Below are 23725 nucleotides of genomic sequence, written 5' to 3' on the forward strand. Positions count from 1 at the left end.
CTCTTGGGTATGGGTATGAGACTCCAGCGGCTCTGGGAGGGAAAGCGGAAGGGAGTGAAGGTCAAAAACAGAAACGACAACCTGACACTCAAAGGCGCTGGCTGGTGTCAATAGGTCTGGGTTACGGCCTCGGTGCATGAAACGCGTGAAATGAGGAACGTGCAATTTCATGCAAGGTACGGAGTAAGGTGAGCTGGCCATTAAGCTCGAGAATGTTTATTGTGAATGGATGGGCTGGTGCTGGGTCTCCCGTATGCATGGGTGTGCAATGCTTTACGAGCTAAGGGCATGTGGTGTCAAACCATAGGGGAATGGCATGCTAAATGGAAGAGAATGGAATGAAGCGTGCGTTATGACCTGGCTGTATTTATTGTGCTGATGCAGTACGCGTTGACTTTATCGGGCCTTGCGTACAGCTCACAACTTCGCCATCTTGTCCTCTCGACTGACGGCAGGTGCCCCTGTTTTAGTTCCTAGGCCAACATCGATTTGACCGAGAACTTGGCGTCCGTCTTCTCGTGCCTCTATTGTACACTCTGACAGAAGAATCGGAAAAAAGCATCGGAAGACTTCCCAGCAAGGAAAAGGCATTCATAAAAGGGTCACTTGTCCTCCGGGTGCGAGACTATTGAGTATGCAAAGATCTTCGCCACATGAGACATGGCCACGATATCTCTGGACCTTGAATCAGCGGTGCCATACCGGTCATGGTGAAGGTTCAGTGCCGATGATGCTGTCCCTATCGCCTCTCGAGCGTAACTCTGTTGTCCGGCGATACAAGGCCTTTGCAGCTCGGCGACGTGCAGGGGCGTCTCCCAGCTGGATGGAGGAAATGGGCCTGCTAAGGCGCAATTGCGCTGTGAATAGGGCCATCTGCTCAGGATAGCCCATTGAAGCGGAGCTGGGCGGACGATCATCCGCACGAGAGGACAACAGTTCGCTTCTGAGATCTTGGGCTAGTCTCGCGGCCGCTTTGACACCCTTCTAGCGCTGGAGAGCATGAATGTGGAACTGTCGCTCAAACCCCCATCCCTAGTTAGATCATTTCTCGCCGCCTCCGCTTGTCATCATCAACATTGTGGCGATCAAGAACACCCACCAGTACTTCTGGAAGAAGCTCTTCTCCTGTTGTTCTTCTTGTGGAACTTCCCTCCCCTCGGCATCAACCTGAGGTGGAGCTCTTGTTGCTAGAACCGGCGACGGACCAGGACTCGGGGCAATCAGATTTACTCGGATAGGCTCATGCATGGCAGCTCTAGCGGCGGCTTCTTCTCTTGCTTTCTTCGTCTTCGGGATTGGAGGTGGAGGTGGTATAGGCCGCCCCTTTGCCTTGGCCCTCTCGACTTTCTTCTTATGGCGTTCCTCTTCCGGGGTTAACGGTGGAGGTGAGAGACTGGAGACGGAGGCCGAGAAGACTGAGCCGTCATCGGGAGAGATCCAGAGATCAATCTTCTTGTAGACATTGTCGCTGAATGTGTCCAACGTCGTTATCGTCGAGCTGCCGTTCGGTAGCAGAATGCGGAGGAGCTTGGAGGAGGTAGGCTCAGGTGTCGTAGATTGGAGTGAGTCTAGAGAGGGAGGAGTCCATGATGACAGAGTGTGCTTCGACGTCCTCGGGTCGTAAAAGACGGTAGCCAGTGGCTTCACTGAGGAGGATCCGATCACTTCATAGGAAAGTGTGACCGAGTTGGGCAGTTTGGAAGCAGCTGCGTCGGCAGCAGCAGCAAGGACAGTGCAAGCACAAAGCACCAACAGCGCCGACAGGAAACTGCGGCCTCCCATGATGCGGGTAGCTGCGATGCAAACAGAATTGATCTGTGGCAGCAAACCTGTCGCATGTGTCTTCACTTCTTCCTTACTTTGTTCTCAGATCACCTCGCAACGTGACAACATCCTCTTCCTCCACTTCCTCTACAGGGCAACAAAGCCGACTACGGCGACGCACGAACCCCGACAAAGCATCACTAGAGTCCACAGCTTCACGACTTTCTTCTCTTTCTCTCAAGTGAGTCAAGATGTAGCCAAGATGGAGTTCCTTCAGGGCATACCTGGACCTGAAGGGTCAGAGTTTCTTTCATTGGCTGACATGGACCCTTCAGACGACGAAATGGCGACTGTGGCCGGCATCAAGCCAGAGCCTACCAACGACAAGGACAAACTCCATCCCCATGTCCTGGAGAACCTCGAACTTCACCAAGGATTCATGCTCCAGGCGATTGATACCGCTGAACAAGCCCTCAAGGAAGGAGAAACACCGGTCGCCTGCGTCCTCGTGTATGAGGGCGAGGTGATTGCTCGTGGAATGAACGACACCAATCGATCTCTCAACGGAACTCGACATGCCGAATTCCTCGCCATTGCTCAGTTCTGCAAGAAGTTCCCACAAGTCAAACTCAAGGAGACCGATCTCTACGTCACGGTTGAGCCCTGCATCATGTGTGCTTCTGCTCTGAGACAGTATGGTATTCGCCGTGTCTACTACGGGTGTGGCAATGATCGATTCGGAGGAAATGGAAGTGTGCTGCCGGTCAATTCTGACAAGGGTCTGGAGGAGGGCTATCCAAGTTATGGAGGGATCTTCAGAAAGGAGGCTATCATGTTGTTGCGTCGCTTCTACATCCAGGAGAACGAGAATGCACCAAACCCTCGAGCAAAAGGAAACCGAGAGCTGAAGCCAGTCATCTGAGCAGTTGGGACACTAGAGCTTGGACACAGATCATGGTACCACGTTCCGGGGAGAAGAGAGTTGAGATTCTTGAAGCCGATACATGAGAAATGGTCAGCAGGGAGAGGCTGAAGAACAAGCTCGATTCAGCAACCCACCAGTCTGGACTGAACTTACCGGTAGGACTCCTAAGTCGTCCTCGCGTTTGCCCAGGAAGTCAAGTACGATCTTGCAAACGCCTGATAGAAGCTGAAAATGGCGAGATTGGTGCAGGAGTGGTCTTCGGCTCTTGCTTTTGTCTTCTGAGCAAGAGTACATCGGTAGGGAAAGGTAACGAAGCCACTGGTTTCCACACCTTGGGATTTGGGGACTTATTCTCATGAAACACTGATCTAAAATGGCCAGCTCTCGTTTAGCTTTTGTGTCCCTCCCAAACCATCTGCAACAGAGTGTGCGAGATAAAGGCGTCGATACCTTTCAAGTGTGTATAAGCGTGAGAATCCGACCAGTTGCCAACAGGGGCGGCTTCCCAGTCGCTACAGACGAAGCTCTCATTCAGCGTTATCATTCGTTCTTATGCGGACACATCCGGCCGCCTCTTCATAGTGCTGGATGAGCATGTACGCCGAGTTTAAAGCCTTGAATAGTGTAAACAATGGTTTAAACAAATGGATTGAAAGTTGTGGTTGAATGGTTATCGTGGTATTGATCAATCGGCTGCTTAGTCATCTGGTATTCCGTTGCACCAGTTATAGCGCGTCGGGGCGCGTCCAATCACAACAACTGCCATGCGCTAACAACATTTTTTGTCTCCGACTGCTCGCCTCACTGCCACTGCGACAGCTGCCCCGTTCGTTGATCAGCCGTTGCATCATCCACGTCCTCTTCACTGTCTTCTCTATTCCTGCTTCTGAGTCTGGGGTTTTCACTTTCACAGACTACTTCTCCGTCAAGTCGCACTCAGCACTGTCTTGCTTCTAAGCCACACCCGGTACTCGAGTCGTCTCCGATCCACAAGTGGCCCGAAGCATCTGTCGCGTCACATATCTCCACCCAGAATGTCCACTCGTACCCGAAAGGCTGCGCCCGCGGCTGCGACAAAGGCAAAGACTGCCAAAGCAAAAGACACCAAGAAGACGACTCCCGAGCCACCGCGGAAGAGACGTGCAAGTGTGCAAGAAGAGGAATCGCCTAAAGCTGCTACAAAGGCATTGGCATCTCCCAAGGCTGCTAAAGCTGTGCCAGAAGCATCGGTCGCCCCTGCAAAGAAGACCACGAAGCGGAAGGCTGAAGACCATGTTGAGGATGAACCTCATGTCAACGGCGTGAAAAGACCCAAAGTTGCCACGAAGCCTGCACCTGAAGTCAAAGAAGCCGAGCCGCCCAAACGCGAAGCTGCTGCACCAGCAAAGACCACTGCTGCTAAGAAGTCCAAGGCAGCGAAGGCCGAGATCAATCACCCTCCTACTCAGAAACTGAGTGTTTTCGTTTTTGGAGAGGGGTCATCGGGTGAACTCGGCCTGGGAAGCGCCAAAGGTCAGACAGAAGTCAAGAGACCGCGTTACAATCCCAACCTAGGTCCTGATGTCGGTGTCGTGGCGCTATCCGTGGGTGGGATGCACACAGCGGCCTTGACTCATGACAACAAGATTTTGACATGGGGCGTCAATGACCAGGGCGCGTTAGGCCGAGACACCGCGTGGGAAGGCGGTCTTAGAGACATGGATGAGGACGAAGGCAGTGACTCGGACTCTGACTCTGGTTCAGAGACGGCTGTCAATCCTAGAGAGTCTACTCCAGGCGAAGTCGACTTGTCTGGCGTGCCTGAAAATGTTGTGTTCACTCAGGTTGCCTGCACCGACAGTGCTACGTTCGCTCTAACAACCACCGGTGAAGTCTACGGATGGGGAACTTTCCGCTCAAACGAAGGCATTTTCGGATTTGATCCTACCACATTGATTCAACTGCGACCAAAATTGATCAGTGGCCTCAGCAAGATTGTTCAACTGGCAACAGGAGCCAACCATGTCCTAGCGCTGCAGAGTAACGGCGCTGTCTTTTGCTGGGGCTCAGGACAGCAGAACCAGCTTGGCAGAAGGATATTGGAGAGAAGAGCAACCAACAGCTTGGTGCCAATGGCTATCGGCACGCTCAAGAAAGTCGATTACGTCGGTGCTGGAGCTTACAATTCCTTCGCTGTGAAACAAACCGGAGAGGTATATTCGTGGGGCTTGAACAATTTTGGCCAGACAGGCGTCCCCAAAGAGTTTGATGATAGTGGGAACAGCAAGGGCAACGACGTACATATGCCTATTATCGTCAAAACGCTCAGCGGAAAAGGAAAAGTGACTTGTATTCAAGGAGGTTCGCACCACACGGTGGCTGTCACCGACAAGAACGAGCTACTCGTCTGGGGAAGGATCGATGGTAATCAGTCGGGCCTCAAGGTCAAAGAACTCCGAGAGGACGACATTGTGCGGGATTCAGCCGGCCTTCCTCGAATCCTGGTCGTGCCAACACAAGTTCCCAATATCCAGGCCGTCACGGCCGCAGCTGGATCCGATCATTGCATTGCTATCGACAAGAACGGCAAGGCATGGTCATGGGGATTCAGCACCACCTATCAGACTGGACAAGGCGTCGATGACGATGTTGAGCTGGCAACTATGATTGACAACACGGCAGTCAGGGATAAGAAGCTGCTCTGGGCTGGAGCTGGCAGCCAGTTCAGCGTCGTGGCCGGAGTTCCTCAGCCGCAGGTCAACGGCGTGAATGGACACGCTTGAGATTTCACTCCGGTGCACGAAGGGAGGTGAGAAATGAAGATGTCGAGAGTTGGGTATTCGGGGTTTTGGGCGATACTGAATTCCTTGAGGACTGGAGGCAGATACACGATTCTTCTTGGAGGGGACCTTCCGTTACTTTATCAACACAAGATGTTGTACAGATAATCTTCGCCAACAGTGGTTCGGCACGCAGCTACTTGCTCCTCGAATAGAGCGAGGTGTGTGTCTACGCTTTTAAAGTCGACGGCATGCATCAGGCTTGGCTGCATTGGGATGGAATTGGTGGACACGTATTCCGTACTATATGGCGTTCAGCATTCGTCGGGACACTCGAATCCAGGGCTGCTCGTTGCGGTCATTTGACGCGGGCTGGAGACAGTATCAAAAATCGACTAATGCTCGTTACCTTTCGTGCACTCCTGTTAACTCGTTCCAGTTCTCACCCTCGGCAATCGGGCCCGCAACAAGGCCGATCCGTCGGCTTCTGGCCACCGACGACACCATCAACCCCTCACCTCCTAGCACCCGTTTGTTTACGATTTTTCCAAAGGTAATTCAATTCCCCTCACTTGTGTCGATATTATGCCGAGCTTGACTGCTTCCTCGGACAGCCGCCGTAGATGGAGACGACAGACAAGAGCGCGTATCTCCAATAAACTGCTGATATACCCTCAGATGCGACGGTAGGTAGATGTGGGACGTGACATTTCTCACCGGTCGTTCACCACTACTAGTACTACGTTGACTACAAACTTCCATCTGCCACATAGCGCGCGGACAGTGGACAGCGTCTTATCTTCTCACCCTCTCGTTGTTAGAAACCATGGCCGGCCCTCCTGTCCCCTTCTCCTCCCTGCCGCTCAACAAGTCCTTCGCCGCGGCGCGGCTCAACGCGTGGGGCGCCCACGGCGACACGGACGAGCTGGGCTTCCTCAACCGCCAAACGCCCGAGACCGTCGCCGCGGCCGCATCCTCGGAGATCAAGACGGGCGTGCGCGTGCCCCTGGACGCGCCTCTCGACTTTCAAGGCCAGAAACCCCTCTTCGGCCGCCAGGTCTTCATCAAGGACGTGTACCAGAAGAAGCCGCGCATCGTGCACGACGACACGTGGGCCTTCAACACGCAGTCCTCGACCCAGTGGGACGGCCTGCGGCACTTCGGGTACCAAAAGGCCGGGCGGTTCTACAACGACACCACGGTCGAGGACATCGCGGGCACATCGGCCAAGGGCGCGCAGAACCCCAACATCCTGGGCATCCACAAGGCCGTGGAGCGCGGGGGCGTCATGGGGCGGGGCATCCTCGTCGACTTCCGCCGGTGGATGGAGGAAGGGCCCGGCAAGGATATCGTGGGCGACCAGTTCCGCCAGTTCCACACGTCGGCCATCAAGTACAGTTGGATCCAAGACGTGCTCAAGTGGCAAAATGGGACCACGCCGCGGTTCGGCGACATCCTGATTGTGAGGTCCGGATTTTTCAAGAGTTATCGCGACATGGTCGCCTCGCCGGAGGGGGAGGCCGAGGTCCAGCGGCTCACGTCCATGTCTCCGCCCGGCCTGGGCGGCGTGGAACAGTCGGACGAGGTGCTCGAGTGGATCTGGAACCACTTTTCGGCGGTCGCGAGCGATCACCCGAGCTTTGAGCGCTGGCCGACCCCTTATGACTGGAGTATGCATGAGGTGTTGTTGGCCGGGTGGGGGTGCAATATTGGCGAGCTGATGGATCTGGAAAAGTTGAGCGACGAGTGCAAGAGGCAGGGGAGGTGGAGTTTCTTTGTGGCCAGTGTGCCTTGTTATGTGCCGGGCGGGGTGGCCAGTCCGGTCAATGGCGTTGCCATCTTTTAGGACCTGTCAGTCTGTCAGTACTGTACGGATTTATGGTTGTGGTGGGGTGGAGGAGGAACCGTACATATTTATGGTTGTGGTTGGGCGAAGGGACCGAAGGAAGGAAAGAAGCCATGTAGTTACAGTACTACCACGTAGGCTGTTGCAATCATACTGGAGTGAAAACAGAGTGCCAGGTTCCAGTGCTCGTGAGCTGGAGTATCACGTATGGACATCGTTTTGTGGTACAAACTGGCCGATGGTTACGGGAGAACAAGAGGCAGAAGAAGTACCCTGCTGAGTATATATACATTTGTTATCAAGCCTTCTCATTAAACATGATACGCCAATGTGCCTGCGACAATACTGTCCCAACCTTTTCCTTGTTATGCCATCTGACGAGTAAAGCTTGGCCAAGCAGGTAAGAAAGTGCTTGGGTCCATTCTCAATTTGTCGTCAAGTTAAAGTACAATCTGAAGCAGGTGAGACCTGCCTTTGCGTGAGGGCGGGAAGTTTGGTAGCACAGTAGGTAGGGCACTCCGGCAGGCATGAGTGGGGCCCAGCTCCGCTTCGTGACTACCCATGGTGTTACACTGTCCCTCTCCTCTCCAGCCAGTTCATCATCATCCGATGTTTCTGGTCTTCATAGCTGTTGGGAGATGCCATCGGCTTCGAGCAACCCCTCCAACGGGGAGCCGGTCGAGGGCCAAAGGTCATTCCAAAATTGGCTGATGTTTGGCCATTGTATAGATCTGCCCTCGGTGTCATTGGGCGGTTGGGGACATCCAACTCAGGAGGAGCAAGCAATGACTCTGCCGTGGTGGTATTGCCTGGGCGATGGCCCAATATGTGTTGGTGATAGAAGCGGTCAGTCCATGCCCCGAAGGGTGTTCTGGTGGATGGAGAGTCAGCATGAGAATGTGTGGGCGAGTCACTGCCGACGGAAATCTCGTCTACTGGATCTGTCTGGGTGCCTTCGGAGACCAATGACGTGGTCAACGGTTGGCCGTGATGGTATTCTGGGGAAGTGGTGGGATTCGGCTCTGGTACGTTTGGCCTGGACGCCACGGCGCTGTGGCCTTGACTGTTGTGCCGTTGTTGATTGCCTTCCTCTGGCACAGGGTGGCAGTCTGGAGTGCTGACTATGATCGGTATTTCATACATGTTTTGATATCTGGTGTATTGCATTGTTTGAGTCGCTTGTTGCAACTTACCCGTGTCCAGTGCTGCTCGACATTGTTATATATGGAGGGGAGGATGGCTCTTACCGGGACATAGTGGAACACCGATTATACTCCTCATCCAGCTGTCCAGTCATCACTGACCTGGTTAGTTGACAGTGGATGGTGGTAGAATGCACTCGGGACCACGCTCGCGGAAGGATGCTAGGGGAGTTGGGTACCGTCCATCTGGCCAGCATGATTGGAAGGGCTGGTGTGGCTGGACACGGTGGGCGATCGGTCACCCCATGTTGAGACCCATGCCGTCCTCGGGACCCCATCCGAATGTGTCAGAATAATGTCTTTGATGTCGCGTGCCCTGCCGGTGACGGGCCAGTAGCCTGAACCATTGTCGGGTCTCATTCCATCGGTGGTGCCGAGGAGGCTCTAGGCGTCCCGGGTTCCATTAGCCACAATGAATGTGATTACAACCGTCTGCATGTGAAATGCGGGGACACGGTTTCGGGTCCGGGTGCCAAAGGACTGTCCGACGCTGAGTCCAGAGAGCGAGTCTCGCCGTGTCCGGGGCGGGTAGCACATATGGCGCACAGAAGACATGCAGAACGCGAAGGAGGAGGGACGGACAATCGTGGACACGGTCGGTGGAGTCAAAGAAAGCTCATGCAGGGATCGCTCACCAGAAGAGTCGGGTGATATGTCGTGCGACGCAACAAATTACGCAGCATGAATACGGCTAAGAGCGATCGACCGGTACATGCAGGTCGTTTGTAGGGAGTCGGGAGGTCTAGATGAGCATTTTCCGCGCTCGCATCACGCCACGCAGTCATTCCTGTACGCCATGCACACGATACGGCGATTTCCGGTAACCTGAGATGGACGACAACTGGCTGACTCAGTCTCTTACTCGTATGAGCAGAACCCCCAATGCTGCTCGGATGAGGTGTATACACTTTGCGACCGATCACGGTCATGGAGGAAATCAACATAAAACAGCTGCATGGCTCGGTGTGTCCAAGGTTACCATCCATTTATCTCATAATTACTCACATCAACTAAAACAACCTGACCAATATCACGATTCAAAACATCAACCGTGAAAAGCAAAATGCTGTGCAAGCCAGTCCCCGTAAGCCATCAACCCACACCTTCTAGGCTACTTGCTCCTCCCTCAACCCATCCATACTGATGCCTCATTGCCAGTCCCCCATTTCTGCCCAACAGGAAAAGGCCGCCGCCGCAGAAGTAGTCAAAGACCACGCCTTTGTCTCCGACTACAATGAAACAGACTACAGCGACTTCCTGTACTTGGCACCGCCGCTCACGGCCGAGTTTCTTCCCCTGGCGCCAAAAGCCGCCGCTGACCGAGCCGCTGCACCGAGCGTCAAAAACGTCAAGACTCGACCGGCCGAGACATTCAACACAGGCACGACTCCTCCCCCAGTCGCACCCGCCGAGGGATTGAAGTTCCAGAAGGAGTATTTCAGCGCGACGTACCCGCCCAGTGGTGCACGATCACCGATTCCAGAAGCATCTGAAGAAGCGAAACGGGAACGGAGACCCAGCTTCGTGGAAGTCACCCCCGTCAAGGTCCACCATGAACACGAGGCGCACAAAGATGCACACAGAAGAGAGAAGAGGCACTCGCATTCGTCGCACAGTTCAGAGTCGATGAATTGGTGGCCCGAGAACGAGAGCCTCGCGCAGCACGAGTGGGTGGACCGTGATGAAGGGGCCGAAGAGGAGGATGTCATTGAGGAGGAGGTCTGGAGTGATGCTTTCTACGAGTGAAGCTCTCCATGCCTCGCCTTGTGCGGTGTGGGTGTGCTGACGATACTTATTATGGTGCGTACCAAAGATTGGCGCATGGTCTGCTATACTGGGGAGATAGCATAGCATTGAGGACAGTGTATTACGTTGGGCAGGTTCTGTATCATTGTTATCACTGCTTGACGAAAATTCTTCCACTCACAACTGCATGACATGCATTTTGCGTGCCAGTATTTTCATACACACCCAACGAAGCCTTCGCATGAGACGCATTCATACTATCCGCGCAGACTTTGTGAGGATGTGATGTAATGGAGGTCAGTCTTGGGGACGCGCCTACCCTCACGTTCTAAAAGCAGGCTCAACTCTGATACACAAATCATTTTTATTACACACTAAGTAGTCGCAAAGTATCTCACCGTCCCATTTTCCTATGTTATCTCTTACTGCCATACCATACTCCACCCGTTCCCCACGGAGTAACCTGGCCTCGTCCTCAAGTCAAGTACAAGGCCAAACCGCTGTGCTCCCCCATCCGTTTCCACAATCAAGTACAGTCCAGCCCGGAGATCCCGTCGCCGACACAACTTCTTGCCCGACAACCGGTCCTTGGGCTCCTACCCCTGCTTCCAATTCTACTTCTCCTTCTGCTCATTGTCATGTCCATGTCCATGACCCGAAATCCACACGGGCACATGTAAGAAGTGCTTCTCCTCCCCGTCCTTCAGCGCAGCGGGATGCACATGCTCCACTTTTGGAACAACAACCCTAAGGATCCCGGCGTCGAGTTTCGCGTGCGTGGCGTCCCGATCGACGTCCACAGGGAAGCTATACGCGCGGACCATGTCGCCTATGAGCCGTTCGTGGATCGTGAGGTGCGGAGCCAAGAGCTTAGGCTGTGCGTTCCGGTTCTGGTTCTGCTCTTGTGGTGCCGACGGTGCGGCATTGGCCTCCACAGCGGCGGTTGTGGTGTCACCGTTCTGCTGCCCCTGCGCGGGCTCCTCGAGCAATTCCTCCTCCGGGATCTCGGGCCTCGTGGTCCTGCTCGTCAGGAGAAGGGTGCGCGAGTTGGTCCACCTAACCCGAAGTTCCGCGTGGTCTTTGACCCCCGGGAGCTCGACTTCCATGTAGAAATTCCGCGTCGTCTCGCGGACATCGGTCTTGGGCTGGTGCGCGTCCAGGTCCTTGTCGTGGAACTTGGAGTACAGGTTGTGCGCCATGTAGGGGATTGTCGAGATGTGGTGGCACCCGAGATGGTGGCTGCCCTTTTCGGGGTATGTGTGCGGGATGTGCATCTTGGGGTACGGGTCCATGTCGGAGGTGATGTAGAACCAGCCTGCCATCTCGATTGTTGGAGGTCGAAGTCGATACCGGAGTGGTTGTTAGTGGTGATGGTTGGGAAGGGATTTTTGTTTTGGATCAGAAAGGTGGTCAGTGAGAGGTTAATCAGTGCAGATCTTTGCTGTGGTGTTTTCGAGAACGTTTCCCAGAGACGGAGGCTGGAGCATTTGGCCGATTCCCAGTATTTGTGTTGTGGGCGTGGCTTTGACCGACTTCGCTTGAATGCCTTTCCGGGTGCATCATGTGCTTGAGCTAGATGGAGGTCGTTCCCCTTATCGTCCCGCTCGGAAGCGACAAGAATACTCGTCGTGAGGCGAGGCATTGTGCAGGTGGTCACTGGTTCCTCCTATTCTCGCCATCAGGAGACATTAAGTCGCAAGGTTAGGGTGGCCGCATCGCTACACAACCCGTACACGGTGCTGCGGCATCTACCCTCAAGGCTCAGCCCATCACGTGAAGACGGTGCCTGTACCCAGGGAAGAGTGACAAGGTGATGTTCCGTGGTGTGATGTTGCGTGCTCGTATCTATCCGGCCTGCATGTTCCGGGGGTGGGTCCCCTGGGCGGCCGTGTCAATCATTGGCAGAGGAGCGTCCACGAGCCCCACTTCATCGAAGCCAGTCGGAAAGGCTCCAACCCCTGAAAAGGTCCCAGCAAATCCCTCACCCGTGGCAGGAGCGTCTGGAACCACCGAGCTGCGGGCGATGCTGCAGCTGCCTCATCTCGAGATCTGCCTCATCATACGACTGCATCAGTCAGTCCGTCAGTCAGTCAGTCACACCTCAACTCAGCTCATCTCATAACATGCAGTGGAGCAGGAACGCAACAATGTATCTCGTAGCGTGGCCCCCCAACTATATCTGCACTTCAGCTGTGCGGCCTCTGGCTAACGTTTTACATTTTTTTACTTCCCTCACACGTCAGAACATAAATACAAACCATACCTGATTGTATCAAAGACACCAACTCAGCGATAGAATCGCCGAATCACCATCATCAACATGTTGCGAACCAAGATGCCCAGGATCTGCGCCACCCGGATCAGGACGCCGCAGTTCTGTCAGTCTCAAGCTCAAACATTTGTGACCTCGAGACCATTCTTGAGTGCAGGCGACACTGGCGCAGTACGGCAAGGCGGTACAGCGGCCAGGTAAGGTCTCCCCGGCCGCCCCAAGGAGGCGCCCGGACATCTTGCTGACGAGCACACGATATGTAGTGACAGTTTTAATCGCCGCGAACAAGTGCTGGAGAACATGTACTTCAAGCAGCACGAGATGGAGAAGTAAGTTGCTTCAAAATTCGGCCCTGAGGCAGCAAGAGCTTCTGAACCAGGGAACTGACGATGTTGCCGTGTAGTATCCGGAAAATCAGAGAAAAGCTGGCAAGCCAGCGGAGACAACTAGATGAAGTGGAAAGTCATCTGGATGAGATGGAAAAGGCTGCGACGCAGTCACAACAATCGAAGTCGTGACGGACGTGGTATACGGAGTTGACTGGTTAAACCAGGTTGGGATTCATTGAGCTCGCGAGTTACTGGCCGATTGCATTCTCTCGAGGCTCGGAGTCTTGACACCCTAATCCTTGCAGACGATAGTAGTCTCATTTTTAGAGGTCTTTCAAATAGTATCGGACCTCCAGGCGAATCATAACTTACAAGCTTTTCCAGACGCTTAACATCTTTCTCGGTCCTGGGTGGTGGTGCTCCGAATGCTCTCAAAGTGAGCGTCCAAGTAATCTTGGCAACGAACTTGAAGAAGGGCACAGATTAGCCCAGCTTGACGAACGGCAAGGCCACAATTCCGCAACCCTTGAACCGTGCGCATCACACGATGGTGGAACGGCCGGCCCGATTGAGTCAGAAGAAGCTCACGTGGTTGCCTGAAGCTATCCTTGTTGTGAGCTCCTCGTGTGACTGGGGTCCAGAGCCATCGTTCGCCAGAGTCTCGTGTCAAACAACCTTGCCGAGCTCTTTCGTTATAGTCGGACCGAAGGTAGTGTTCGTAATGTCGCTCATTCGTTGTCCTGGAACGTATTTCGACCCGGCAAGCATTACATAACCCGTGGTCTGAATAGGACTCCCTTCCGGGGTCCGTCACGCCACAACATGTCCATTGACTGCCTTCATGGCGTGGTCTCAGCCTGCGGGGAAAGTCATGGTCGTTGAAGATGGTTTCGGACGTGGCTGTGCGTGTCCATAAGTATCATTGTTGCAGCAAAATTTGAGGTTTACGGCAAACAAACGAACCAAGCACACACAAATCCAGCACTCCAGAATTGCAGACTCGAGCAAATAGGGACATACCATGGCAACCAAGGCAAACGGCACGGAGACTCCTGATGTTGATAACCTGTACCATGTGCTCCTCAGCACCTCCCACATCCAAAGAGACCCCAACGGCGCGATAGAGAAGCTCCAAGTGTGCGCGACCTTTACCGATCTCAAGGCAGCCAAGGCCGAGGCACACAAGACCCTGTTCGAGGCCGGCTATGAACGGGAATGGTTCACCGTGTATGATACAAACCAAGAAGAGTTCGCCGCCCATCACGTCAAACGAAGAACAGGCCTCGCCGTCTATGCGAAGGCGCAGGATGGCACCATCTTCCGCAGTTACGTGGCCACAGCACTAAACACGCAAGGTTTCCAAAGTGACGCCGAGGACCACAAGATCCATTTCCCGCTCTATCACGTCATTGAAACGATTGTCCTGTACGATGAGGACGACAGTGGTGAAGCCAGGGAAACGAACGTGGAGGGCTCCTTCCGAACTTACGAGGAGGCAAGGAAGTTTGCAAGCGAGGTTCTCCTGGCGCCCGAAGACGGCGTGACAAAGGAGTCGTTCGCACAGTACGACGAGGCTGGGCCGTCAGAGAAGGATTGTGGATATGGTGAGAATGTCGTCGTGCATGCTGTGGGTGGTAACGGGGAAAACTTGCTGGTCAGCGTGCTGAAGGGCCAGGAGCTTGAATCCGTGCGGTTGGCGGAGGCGGCGATCAGAATCCGTTCATTCAACTGAGAAGTGCCAGGGATTGTAGGTCACAAATTGGTTGACAGCTCTCTATATAGCACGTTCGCATTAATCCGTGCACTCGATTCTTCGTGGATCTCAGGAAGTGCAGTTGAGAATGAAAATGTCGGAGAACGAGCCTGAGGTCAACACCTCGAAATGTCGTCATTGGCCGCTGTTAGCCCCCACTGGGTGTCCGCCTCCAGAAACCGAGGTGCCCCTCTTGCTCAACGGCCCTGCCAATGTCTCTGCCCACAACAGACAGCCTTGGAGGCCTCTCCTCTCATCGGAAGATCCCGCGTTCCTCTGGCGGCCTGGCATGTCTGATCATCACACCACTTTATCTCCACATGACCGTGTTCAATGCAGAAAGGCGTTGTAGAATCAAACAGTGCCTGGTCACTGATCTGGGCGCGCTTGGCTGGTATCACATGCCCATCCATCGCGACATCCTTGTGTAACTCTCCGGCTTCGTCTGCCTTCTCGAAGATTTGACAACAGTGAGCCTTTTCTCAATCACAGTATCATGATCATTATTCCTGTTTGTTGGGAGACGCGAGACGTACTGCCTTTTCGGCGTGTCAACAACTAATATTCACGCGAATTTCCCGCCACCACGACAAGCTCCGCACACCACTGAGCGCCTGAAAGGATCGTGCTGAACATGTACATCCCCAAGCAGCAGGCTCTTGATCAGGCGCAGCCCGCTTCCAAGCCTCTGGAAGTAACTATCGACTGCAACACCTCCGGCGCGGCATATCCTGGCCTACCTCCTGGATTCCAACCCCCCTACAGAACGAACCCGGACGTGCAAACCATCGAGGCGTTTATCCAGGTGACGTGGGTGCTGTGGTTTCTGTTCATCCTCTTGATGGTCTGGTAAGCCTTCAAATCGCCAAGGTATTGCGTTCGCGAGCCTAACCATCCCAAAAGTCGTGGCCTCTACGCTCAATGCGGTGCTAACGACGACGACAATTCCGACTCAGAATCCGACGTGTCAGAATCAGCCTGGCGCGGGGAAGATTCCTCCTTGCCAGCTCCTGTGGTCGCCTCGAAACACCGAAAGCGGCTCAAGAAGCTGGACCAAGTCGCGCCCGCCCAATCGTTACAGCACTGGAGGGCCGAGAAGTCGGTGGAGCATATTCAGACATTCGCTACCGTCTCTTTGAATCTAAGTTGTGCGATCTGCCTAGATTCGCTCGAGGAGAACGACCAGATTCGCGAGTTGCGATGCGGGCACGTGTACCACGCGAAATGTCTCAGTCTCTGGGTCGAGAGAGGTCACCATGACTGCCCGCTCTGCAAATACGACATGCTGGGGTTGAAGAAGACCATGTCGAAGGCGCAATTCTCCGTGAGTCGGAGTGCGACGAGGGTGAACTTGAATACTGTTGCTATTCCGGAGCGGGGAGAGGCGGCAGAGGATGTAGTGGTGCGTTTCCAGAACCAGAGCGAAGTCGAGGCTCGCTCAGACAGGCTAACGGTCCCCCAGATACATATCAACGACGATACGGACGACGGCCTCGTGACTGACGACGACAGCGACGACGATTGAAAGCGGACTACACAGGCCAGGTCCGACATTTCCACTCTCATCATGCAGAAGCAGGTGTCATTTCCACTCACCATCAGCTCGGCACACATGGACACGTCATGGTGGTGGAAGCATACCACAAGCGAAAGGGGACGATCCGCAGTGTGTGTGATCACTATCGGCTCGATTCGTCGCCGAAAACTGTACTCTGGGCTCGCCGACTCCGAATCGCCGGGTGAGGTCAGTAGTGACCACCATATTTAGTGGCCGAACATATGTACGGCTGTAAGCATACCACGGAGATCGCATTCTCTCTCCCGTTTGAGAGCGTCCATACCAGGAACAAGACGGCTTCGGCGAGTCCATTCAAAGAAATTTGAGCACAGAGCAACATCAGAAAGATGTCCGTGGGCATAATTGCCCCGAAGCCACGAGACACGGCCGCAGCCAGCAGTCATGGCGGAACCTAATTTTCAGATTGGATGGGCCTATAACCGACTCGAGAATCCACGACATCAGTTGGATCCGGGCAAGAAACGTATAACGGCCGGTCCCGACGCGTTCAGGTACTCCCAACAACCTCATCCACCATCTTCCGGAACTCCCTCTGTCTCTCACACTGCTCCAAGAATACCTTGTACTTGACGCTCAACAACTTCTTCACCTTCTCATCGTCGAGCGGCCGAACAAGCTTCCCGGGTTTACTCATCCGATCCATGATGGACCACAAATCCTCTGTCTTGCCCGTAGCAGGATCTGCACTAGCGGCTTTGGCTCCTAGCATGGCGGCTCCATGGCACACCGCCGCGTGCACGTACCGAGGAATCAACACCGGCATATCACAGGCTGTGGCCACCAAACTCATCAGTATATCATTCTGACACTGTGACCCGGACATGAAGATCGAGTTTATCTTGTGCCCGGCCTTGTTCATCGTGGAGATGATTTGCCAGGTCTGCAGCGCGATGAACTCCATTGTGCCGTAGTAATACAGCGCAAGGCCATCGAGGGATTTATCGCTTGACAGACCCACGACGGAGCCTGACATTGTGGGATCGGCGATCGGTGAGCGGTTTCCGAAGAGGTCGCCGTAGAAAAAGAAATGCCGTCCCAAGTGACTTATGCTCGGGGCGTTGGATTTCTCTTTCATGTCCTGCAGGTGTTGGTTGAGAAAGTCGTAGACATTGCTGTTGGTGGACTCTGCGCGGGAGAGAGCCTGATTATATGCCGGGTGTGTTTCGAGGACATGTTTTAACAATTCTCCGGTGGCGGACTGTCCGCCCTCGGCCATCCAATAGTTTGGAATCACGGCATCGCGGTAAGGGCCCCACACGCCGTTGACAAAGACCGGATCTTTGGACATGACCAGGTGGCAAGTGGATGTCCCTGCCACGGCAGCGAGGCGTGTAAAAGCTTGGGATTGATCGTTGGCAGGCGTATCCTGGTTGAGGTTATCTGCCGACAATTCGACTTTGGCGCCGACGGTCCCGATCCAGCCCGCGTAGGCGTCGATGACGCCAGATCCAACCGCAATGCCAGCGGGGAGACCCAACTCTGCTGCGGCTTTAGGGCACAAGTGGCCAGCTAGTTCACCGGCGGAGAGGTATTCGCCATTCTGTACCATAAGTTGTCCGTCAGTCGGGTCAAGTGGCGAAAGCAGAGATAAGGAAGATGTCTCTAGAGGCAGAATAAGAAAGAGGACGGGGAAACAAAGTGCAGGAAATAGACTCACCACCCCGTTGACGCCACCCATCCTCTTGAACTCATCTTCCGCGAGATCCTCCAACCCAATATCCTTCAGGAAATCCTCCTGCCAGCCCTTAACCGACCCGTCCACCCCGACAGGCACATACCCTTGCTTGCAGACCACGGAGCAGAAACTCCGCTTCTCGTTGCCCGTGGCAATGTGCTCCAGCGCGTCCGTCAGATCGTAGAACTTGCACCGGTCAAACAGCTCCTTGGGCATGTTATTCTTCAGCCATAGCACCTTGGGTATCTCCATCTCAATGCTCATCGTCCCACCGACGTATCTCAACAGGTTATGTTTCGTGGCGTTGATCTTCTTGGTCTCCTCGACGGGCCGGTGGTCGAGCCACAGCACGACGTTCCGGTCGTTCTGCTTGTTGTCAAAGTGGGGCGCGGTCACCGAGACGGGCTCGTCCGTGTCGTGCGTAAACACGGCGAGTGAGCACGTCGCGTCGAACCCGATGCCGCGGATCGAGGCCGCGTCGATATTGCCCTGCGTCATGGCCCGGTGGACGGAGAGGCAGATGCACCGCCATATATCGGTCGTCGATTGTTCCTTTGGCCATCGTCAGCATCGAAGCACAAACGAATCATGACACGAGTGTGTGACTCTCTTTCTCTGTCCTTGGTTGAACTTACATAGTATCCCGTCTGCGGCTGCCAGAGGCCAATGTTCTCAGAGGACAGGCCCACGATATCGCCGGCCTCATTGATGATGCAGGCTCTCGCGCTCCCGGTGCCCACGTCGATACCGATGTAATGGTTCTGTTGGACGTGGACCTCGTTGCGCGTGTCCACTGAGCCCTTGCGTGTCGGCGTGTTCACTCCGCTGTTGGGACCGGGGCGGAAGGGGATTGGACCAGACATGGTCGGAGGATGTCACGGCGAGGAAGCGTAGCGTAGGGAGGTATGATGTAGGTACCACTGCTGTACAGTGCGTATGATAGTGAGTGGTACTCGTGGTAGGTGGGTGAAAGACGCAGCGAGCGGAAAGGTAAGACAGTAGAGTCGGAACCAAGTACTCGTATGCTATGATCAGCAGAAAGAAGTGAGAGGGAGGGAGCAAGCAAGATCACAGTGAGGTGAGTAGAGAGAGGAAAATATCAAACTTGATCTTAGAGGAATGGTGGATGGTGGATGATGAATGATCCATACTGAATGAGGGGAATCGCGATATCTTTTTTCTGCTACGACAACCCCTCGCGAGGCGTGCTAGCATGCTACAGGACGTAGTGTACGTACTCCGATGTCATCTGTAGATCTCGAAATTGTTGAAGCGCAGGGGTCTCGGAGCTAGATGTTAGCTAGGCCCGAGCTGAGCTACCAGTATGCTGGCGGCATCAGTACCGCATATAGGGAGATAGCCTATTGGAAGCCCAGCAGGACTGTGGATAGAGTACATAATGGAAGTGGCGGGAGAAGAGAGTTGAGTGGTGGAGAAGATTTCCTCGTGCTCGTAATGATTTACTTAAGCAAGCGAGGGGCATGGTGGGGAGGTGCTGGTCGTGGTGGCATGGGCATGCCAGAACAGAGCAGCTGCCCTGGTGCTCGCATGCTCTCCGCCAGCTACATACGATCATGTCTCACAAGGCTGCAGGAGCGTGTGCTAGAAGGCTCGGAATCGAGCTCCAAGTTTCTTGTTGATATACGTATCTCTCAGAAACGTTCAGCATACATCGCAGCTATCGTGCAATCACTGTCTCCTCAAGCAGCCCTCTGCCTGGTCGGCCAGATTCGACGGCTGCCGGGGGCATGTTCGAATAATATATACAGAAAACCGATGTCAGGACTGCCTGAATCGTAAACCCTCAGATCCCTCCAGCATATGCCTCGAGCAGATAGCCAGCCCAAGTTTTGATCAGAACGCCGACATAACCCACTCTGTGAAACCGCGAATTTTTGATACCATGTTGCTCCGTTGCTCACAATTCATTCCCCCTTTCCTTTGGTATAAGCTGGTGTCGGTTTGTCATCACGCGTGTCCAAGCCTTGCGAAAGGTCCAAGTATCTTCTATCATTTTCGTGACAAAGGAACAGGACGTTGAATCAAACGCCGAATCGACAGGGTATCATACAATTATTGCACACGTCACTCAGCCTCATTTTCTGAACTGTGCCAGCTGGTGCAGGATGTTCGTGACCTCCGCCGGTATGGTGATCTGTCCACTTGGAGGAAGCGTGGCGCTGGCACCTGTCGGCAATCGAGAGGCCTCTTCGGCGGGTTCCACAGGCTCGGGCGGACTATATTCTGGCTCCTCACCCTCGTCCTTCATTGAGGCATCTTCAACATCGCCGAGTGGGAGGGTACCTTGAGCCATAGGCTGGAGTGCAAGCTGTTGACCGGACCGTAAAACCCCTGTTGCCACCTCAGCGGTGCCAAGTGATAACTCCGACGGGCTCGTTGCATCTTTGATTGACTCAACCTCGCCAGTGCCGAAGCCCACTTGTGTGTGAGATCTCTCCGTGGACGGGGTCGACGCCAGACGACGACTCATGTAGTCTCCCAAGCTCAGTTTCTTCCTAGCCGGACTCGGAGTGACCACACCAGGTGTAAAGCCGAACTGAGAGGTAGCAATAGAGCCTATAAGAGTAGGAGATTGTGCCGTTGCGGTTGTTGTCAAACCAGGAGTTGTCGCCGAAGTAGAGGACGATGTGGCGGAGGTGGCCGAGGAGGGAAAGGCTGGCACAGGTGGCAAGGTGGACAGATTTAGCTTCGGTGTCGGAGATGGTCTCCAAGGATTGTGGGTATGTGCCGCCTGCGATGGTAAAGGATAACTTATCACACCTAGATCATGAGGTGGACTAGTGTTCTCGTTGGCTGGTTGCGGACTGGTCGCGGCATCACTGACAGGATTGTCTGCACCCACGCTGGAATCTTTCATTTCCACGTCCCTCGAGGTAGGACTAGCATCGACCTGTTGCTGCATACTTGCCGACGTAGGAGAGGCAGGGACCGGCTCTTGTTGCCCATGCCGTTCACGATCCGCGAGCAGTTTCCGAAGCAAGCGCTGCGTAGGTGTGGAGAATTTCCTCCTCTTCGCTGGTGGCGGTAGAGGCGGATCGTGCTCTTCAGGGTCTGTCTGAACCGCAGCACTAGTATACACAGGCCGCTGTGTTCTCGGCTGGGGTTTGCTGGGGGGTTCCATGGACTTGCCTCGGCATGCAGGAGCTCGTGGCGGTGGTGGTGAACCCAGGGCAGTTTCATTGAGTCTGGGCTGCTGTCCATTGGGCGTGTTAGGATGTGAAGTTATGTGATGGCCCAGCTGCTTCGAGGAGTTGATGTTAGGGGTATTGAGCGTTGATCCACCGCTGGTGCGCTTCTTCTTGCGCTGCACAGCCTGGCCACTTTGATCCTTCTTTTCCTGTTCTCTCTGTGCGAACGCCTTTTCCGCCATTTGGATTTTACGAAGCTCACGAGCAGTAAGTCCGTTTCCAAGGACAGGGTCGGCATCGAGAGCAGCGACATTGACCGGCGTGATATCTCGACTTGGTCCTCCGCTGCGAGAAGAATCTGGGGTAGATCGACGATCGGATGGGTCTTCGTCATCGAGCACCTTGGGCTCGCTTCCTGCACGACTGTTGGTGGCATGTCCAGTACTAAAGGGCGAAATGGTTTGGTTCTTACTTTGCTTCTTCCTCTTCCCTTTCTCTTTGGGCGCAGCCTCCAATGATTTGGGTGGAAACCTTCGATCGAATGGCGCAAGAAGGCAAGCCGCACCAGCATCGCATGCGCAGTCGCCAAAATTGGCGAGGACACGGCTGACCCAGTCAAGGCGTCGATTTTGACCCAGTTCGGAATCTTCTGCTGCGATCATGGCCTGATCTAGAAACCACGGGGTGGTCAGCTCGGAACCAGTCGGAATGTCCTGGCTTGCAACGAAGCAATGGCGAGTTTCATCGTTGTCGGAAACGAAAGTCTTCAAGGTGACGTTCGGCCGACATGATCTTCTCAAGTACCGAAAATGAGTGCCCGATTTCCTGCTGTCAATGTAGATATCCATGTGCGGGTGGAAGAAGACAAAAGGGTCCGGGTGCCTCAACTCTTGCCATCTGTTGGATGATGATTTCTGCTGGCAATACTCTTCCAACATGCCGACCTGGCCTCGAACTTCACCCACGACCTCGTTCTTCTTCACGGGCGTTTGTATGCGCAGGAAGCGCCAAGTTGGATGTCTGCCATCGTACTCGACATCCGTCTTCCTGATTGTCTCCACCGAAATTTGTGGCCACGTACTCTGATCTAGAGGTTGATCCGAGCGCACGAAAGGTGATTTCGCGGTGGGTTGTTGTCCAGGGCCGACAACCAAAGATGGGTCTGTACGCCATGCAAAGAGTGTGTTGGTAGCTTGTATCGTTTGCTCGTTGTCCCTGGCATTTGTGTTTCCTTCATCGCGGTCATAGAGCTCAAGAAAATCAAGGGTGTACGTAGGGATAGCAGGGAAACGGAAATGGTCCTGAGGAGATTTGGAAGGGCTTGGGTACGACTGGAGTGTCGAAGCGGCTCTTTTCCGAGTTTCACCATTGGTAGACACGACAGAGCCCGACGTGCGATGGCTCGTCTTGGGTTTCTTCGCTGGTGGTCCTTCTCTTGTACTGGTCACAGATTCATGGCGATCATGGTGCCAGCCGTTGGCATGTTCGGGCGTCGGGTGTATGTCCTTATGCTTTTTCTTCTGTGATTTTGAGCTCGCTCTCTTGACCTTCCGGTCACCGCCTTCAAGTGCCTCTCGATGCCTTCGTTGTCGTTCTGTGGCTTTCTTTGTGTCAAGATCTCGAGGAAAGCAGTCTGCGCAGAAATGCTCGTCTGGCACCTTCTTGCCGTGGTAGTAGCATTCAATGTGCTGCCAGGTGTCACACTTGGGGCAATAGACTGTGTTGCCATCGTCATCTGCATAAATACAGATACATTTGATGGTGTATTCCTCCTCATCTTGTATGTTGTCTGAGAGGGAGCCGTTGGGCAAGGGCGAGGCCAAAGATGGAGCGGCGGTGACCGGATAATGATTAGGAAGGGAATGCGTGGTGAGAAGGGAGGACTCTGTCATAATCCGACAGAGTTGCTCCTCATCGGTGGAGTCTTGGTGTCTTCTCGTCTGGTTCAATCATAAAATGAGTTGTCGCATGCCGCGCATCGCAGGAGCGGTTGGTCCCTAGATAGATTTGGGACCTCAAAACGAGTTCAGGAGGGTCGCGCAGGTGATGTGATGGCGAGAAAGTGTCAAGTACGCCTCTGAAGCGGTTCTGACGTTCTTTTCTGATCGCTAGAGTCGGCTGAAGAGGGTGGGCCACCGGGTAGCCAGAGAGGCCGCACAGGCGCAGAAGAGAAAGGGGTATCGCCGATATCGAAAATGATCAAATTTGAGTGGCGACGATATGTGCGAGAGTCTTGAGCGTAGAATTGAGCATTTGAGACGCTGTCGGCTGCGCAAAGGTCGAGTTGAAGGTGCGATTACAGGACAGTGCCGTTGCAGATCCGAGAGTCGACGAGATAATCGAACACGGTGACACAACACAAAGGGCGAGGGAGACGCGGGATAGCGGATGATAGGACCCGGTAGGTGGGAGAGTGCGAACTGTCGAGCAGGCTGATGAAGAAAGAAGAGATTGTTGACTGAAAGAGGGAGACGAAAGGAATGGCGAGAAGAGGATGGGATGGAGGGACCCAAGATGCAGATTGCGCAGCCAGCGCGGGTTAGAGAGACCGCCTTCACTCAGTCTGTGCAGTGTTGCATGCCCTTACGCACCCAACCTTTGGAGTCCCCCAAAGCCAAATTCTAGTAAGCCAGTCCTGGGCTCAAGGCAGCCACTGCACAATCAGCGAGGGGACGCTGCTTGAGTCTCAGGCCACTAACAGGACAGAGTAAAAATGGGCTCCCGGC

At 54.2% G+C, this 23725-nt stretch overlaps 12 protein-coding genes across 12 annotated transcripts; 7 read left to right on the forward strand and 5 right to left on the reverse strand.

Annotated features, from left to right (window-relative positions):
* Positions 1 to 1041: 1041 nt before the first annotated feature.
* A1O7_06147 (uncharacterized protein) lies at positions 1042 to 1782 on the reverse strand (the record flags this gene model as incomplete). Its single annotated transcript, XM_007760151.1, has 1 exon — positions 1042 to 1782. The coding sequence occupies one exon, from the start codon at positions 1780 to 1782 to the stop codon at positions 1042 to 1044; it is 741 nt and encodes a 246-aa protein (XP_007758341.1).
* Positions 1783 to 2026: 244 nt separating this feature from the next.
* A1O7_06148 (uncharacterized protein) lies at positions 2027 to 2686 on the forward strand (the record flags this gene model as incomplete). Its single annotated transcript, XM_007760152.1, has 1 exon — positions 2027 to 2686. The coding sequence occupies one exon, from the start codon at positions 2027 to 2029 to the stop codon at positions 2684 to 2686; it is 660 nt and encodes a 219-aa protein (XP_007758342.1).
* A 1037-nt stretch (positions 2687 to 3723) lies between these two features.
* A1O7_06149 (uncharacterized protein) lies at positions 3724 to 5451 on the forward strand (the record flags this gene model as incomplete). The annotated part of the gene is made up of 1 exon (XM_007760153.1): positions 3724 to 5451. One exon carries the CDS (start codon positions 3724 to 3726, stop codon positions 5449 to 5451), a length of 1728 nt encoding a protein of 575 aa, XP_007758343.1.
* An 823-nt stretch (positions 5452 to 6274) lies between these two features.
* A1O7_06150 (uncharacterized protein) lies at positions 6275 to 7294 on the forward strand (the record flags this gene model as incomplete). The annotated part of the gene is made up of 1 exon (XM_007760154.1): positions 6275 to 7294. The coding sequence occupies one exon, from the start codon at positions 6275 to 6277 to the stop codon at positions 7292 to 7294; it is 1020 nt and encodes a 339-aa protein (XP_007758344.1).
* Positions 7295 to 7870: 576 nt separating this feature from the next.
* Positions 7871 to 8437, reverse strand: A1O7_06151 (uncharacterized protein; the record flags this gene model as incomplete). The annotated part of the gene is made up of 1 exon (XM_007760155.1): positions 7871 to 8437. A coding segment is annotated over one exon (567 nt), but the record flags the coding sequence as incomplete, so codon positions are not given.
* Positions 8438 to 9559: 1122 nt separating this feature from the next.
* Positions 9560 to 10242, forward strand: A1O7_06152 (uncharacterized protein; the record flags this gene model as incomplete). The annotated part of the gene is made up of 2 exons (XM_007760156.1): positions 9560 to 9580; positions 9655 to 10242. The coding sequence occupies 2 exons, from the start codon at positions 9560 to 9562 to the stop codon at positions 10240 to 10242; spliced, it is 609 nt and encodes a 202-aa protein (XP_007758346.1).
* Positions 10243 to 10856: 614 nt separating this feature from the next.
* Positions 10857 to 11564, reverse strand: A1O7_06153 (uncharacterized protein; the record flags this gene model as incomplete). The annotated part of the gene is made up of 1 exon (XM_007760157.1): positions 10857 to 11564. The coding sequence occupies one exon, from the start codon at positions 11562 to 11564 to the stop codon at positions 10857 to 10859; it is 708 nt and encodes a 235-aa protein (XP_007758347.1).
* Positions 11565 to 12577: 1013 nt separating this feature from the next.
* On the forward strand, positions 12578 to 12847 carry A1O7_06154 (uncharacterized protein; the record flags this gene model as incomplete). Its single annotated transcript, XM_007760158.1, has 2 exons — positions 12578 to 12711; positions 12784 to 12847. 2 exons carry the CDS (start codon positions 12578 to 12580, stop codon positions 12845 to 12847), a joined length of 198 nt encoding a protein of 65 aa, XP_007758348.1.
* Positions 12848 to 13864: 1017 nt separating this feature from the next.
* On the forward strand, positions 13865 to 14575 carry A1O7_06155 (uncharacterized protein; the record flags this gene model as incomplete). Its single annotated transcript, XM_007760159.1, has 1 exon — positions 13865 to 14575. One exon carries the CDS (start codon positions 13865 to 13867, stop codon positions 14573 to 14575), a length of 711 nt encoding a protein of 236 aa, XP_007758349.1.
* Positions 14576 to 15230: 655 nt separating this feature from the next.
* Positions 15231 to 16121, forward strand: A1O7_06156 (uncharacterized protein; the record flags this gene model as incomplete). Its single annotated transcript, XM_007760160.1, has 2 exons — positions 15231 to 15445; positions 15500 to 16121. 2 exons carry the CDS (start codon positions 15231 to 15233, stop codon positions 16119 to 16121), a joined length of 837 nt encoding a protein of 278 aa, XP_007758350.1.
* A 541-nt stretch (positions 16122 to 16662) lies between these two features.
* A1O7_06157 (uncharacterized protein) lies at positions 16663 to 18713 on the reverse strand (the record flags this gene model as incomplete). The annotated part of the gene is made up of 3 exons (XM_007760161.1): positions 16663 to 17715; positions 17833 to 18402; positions 18486 to 18713. The coding sequence occupies 3 exons, from the start codon at positions 18711 to 18713 to the stop codon at positions 16663 to 16665; spliced, it is 1851 nt and encodes a 616-aa protein (XP_007758351.1).
* Positions 18714 to 19945: 1232 nt separating this feature from the next.
* On the reverse strand, positions 19946 to 22891 carry A1O7_06158 (uncharacterized protein; the record flags this gene model as incomplete). The annotated part of the gene is made up of 1 exon (XM_007760162.1): positions 19946 to 22891. The coding sequence occupies one exon, from the start codon at positions 22889 to 22891 to the stop codon at positions 19946 to 19948; it is 2946 nt and encodes a 981-aa protein (XP_007758352.1).
* Positions 22892 to 23725: the final 834 nt, after the last annotated feature.

Source organism: Cladophialophora yegresii (genome assembly GCF_000585515.1).
Source record: "Cladophialophora yegresii CBS 114405 chromosome Unknown aczIN-supercont1.4, whole genome shotgun sequence".
NCBI lineage: Eukaryota > Fungi > Ascomycota > Eurotiomycetes > Chaetothyriales > Herpotrichiellaceae > Cladophialophora > Cladophialophora yegresii.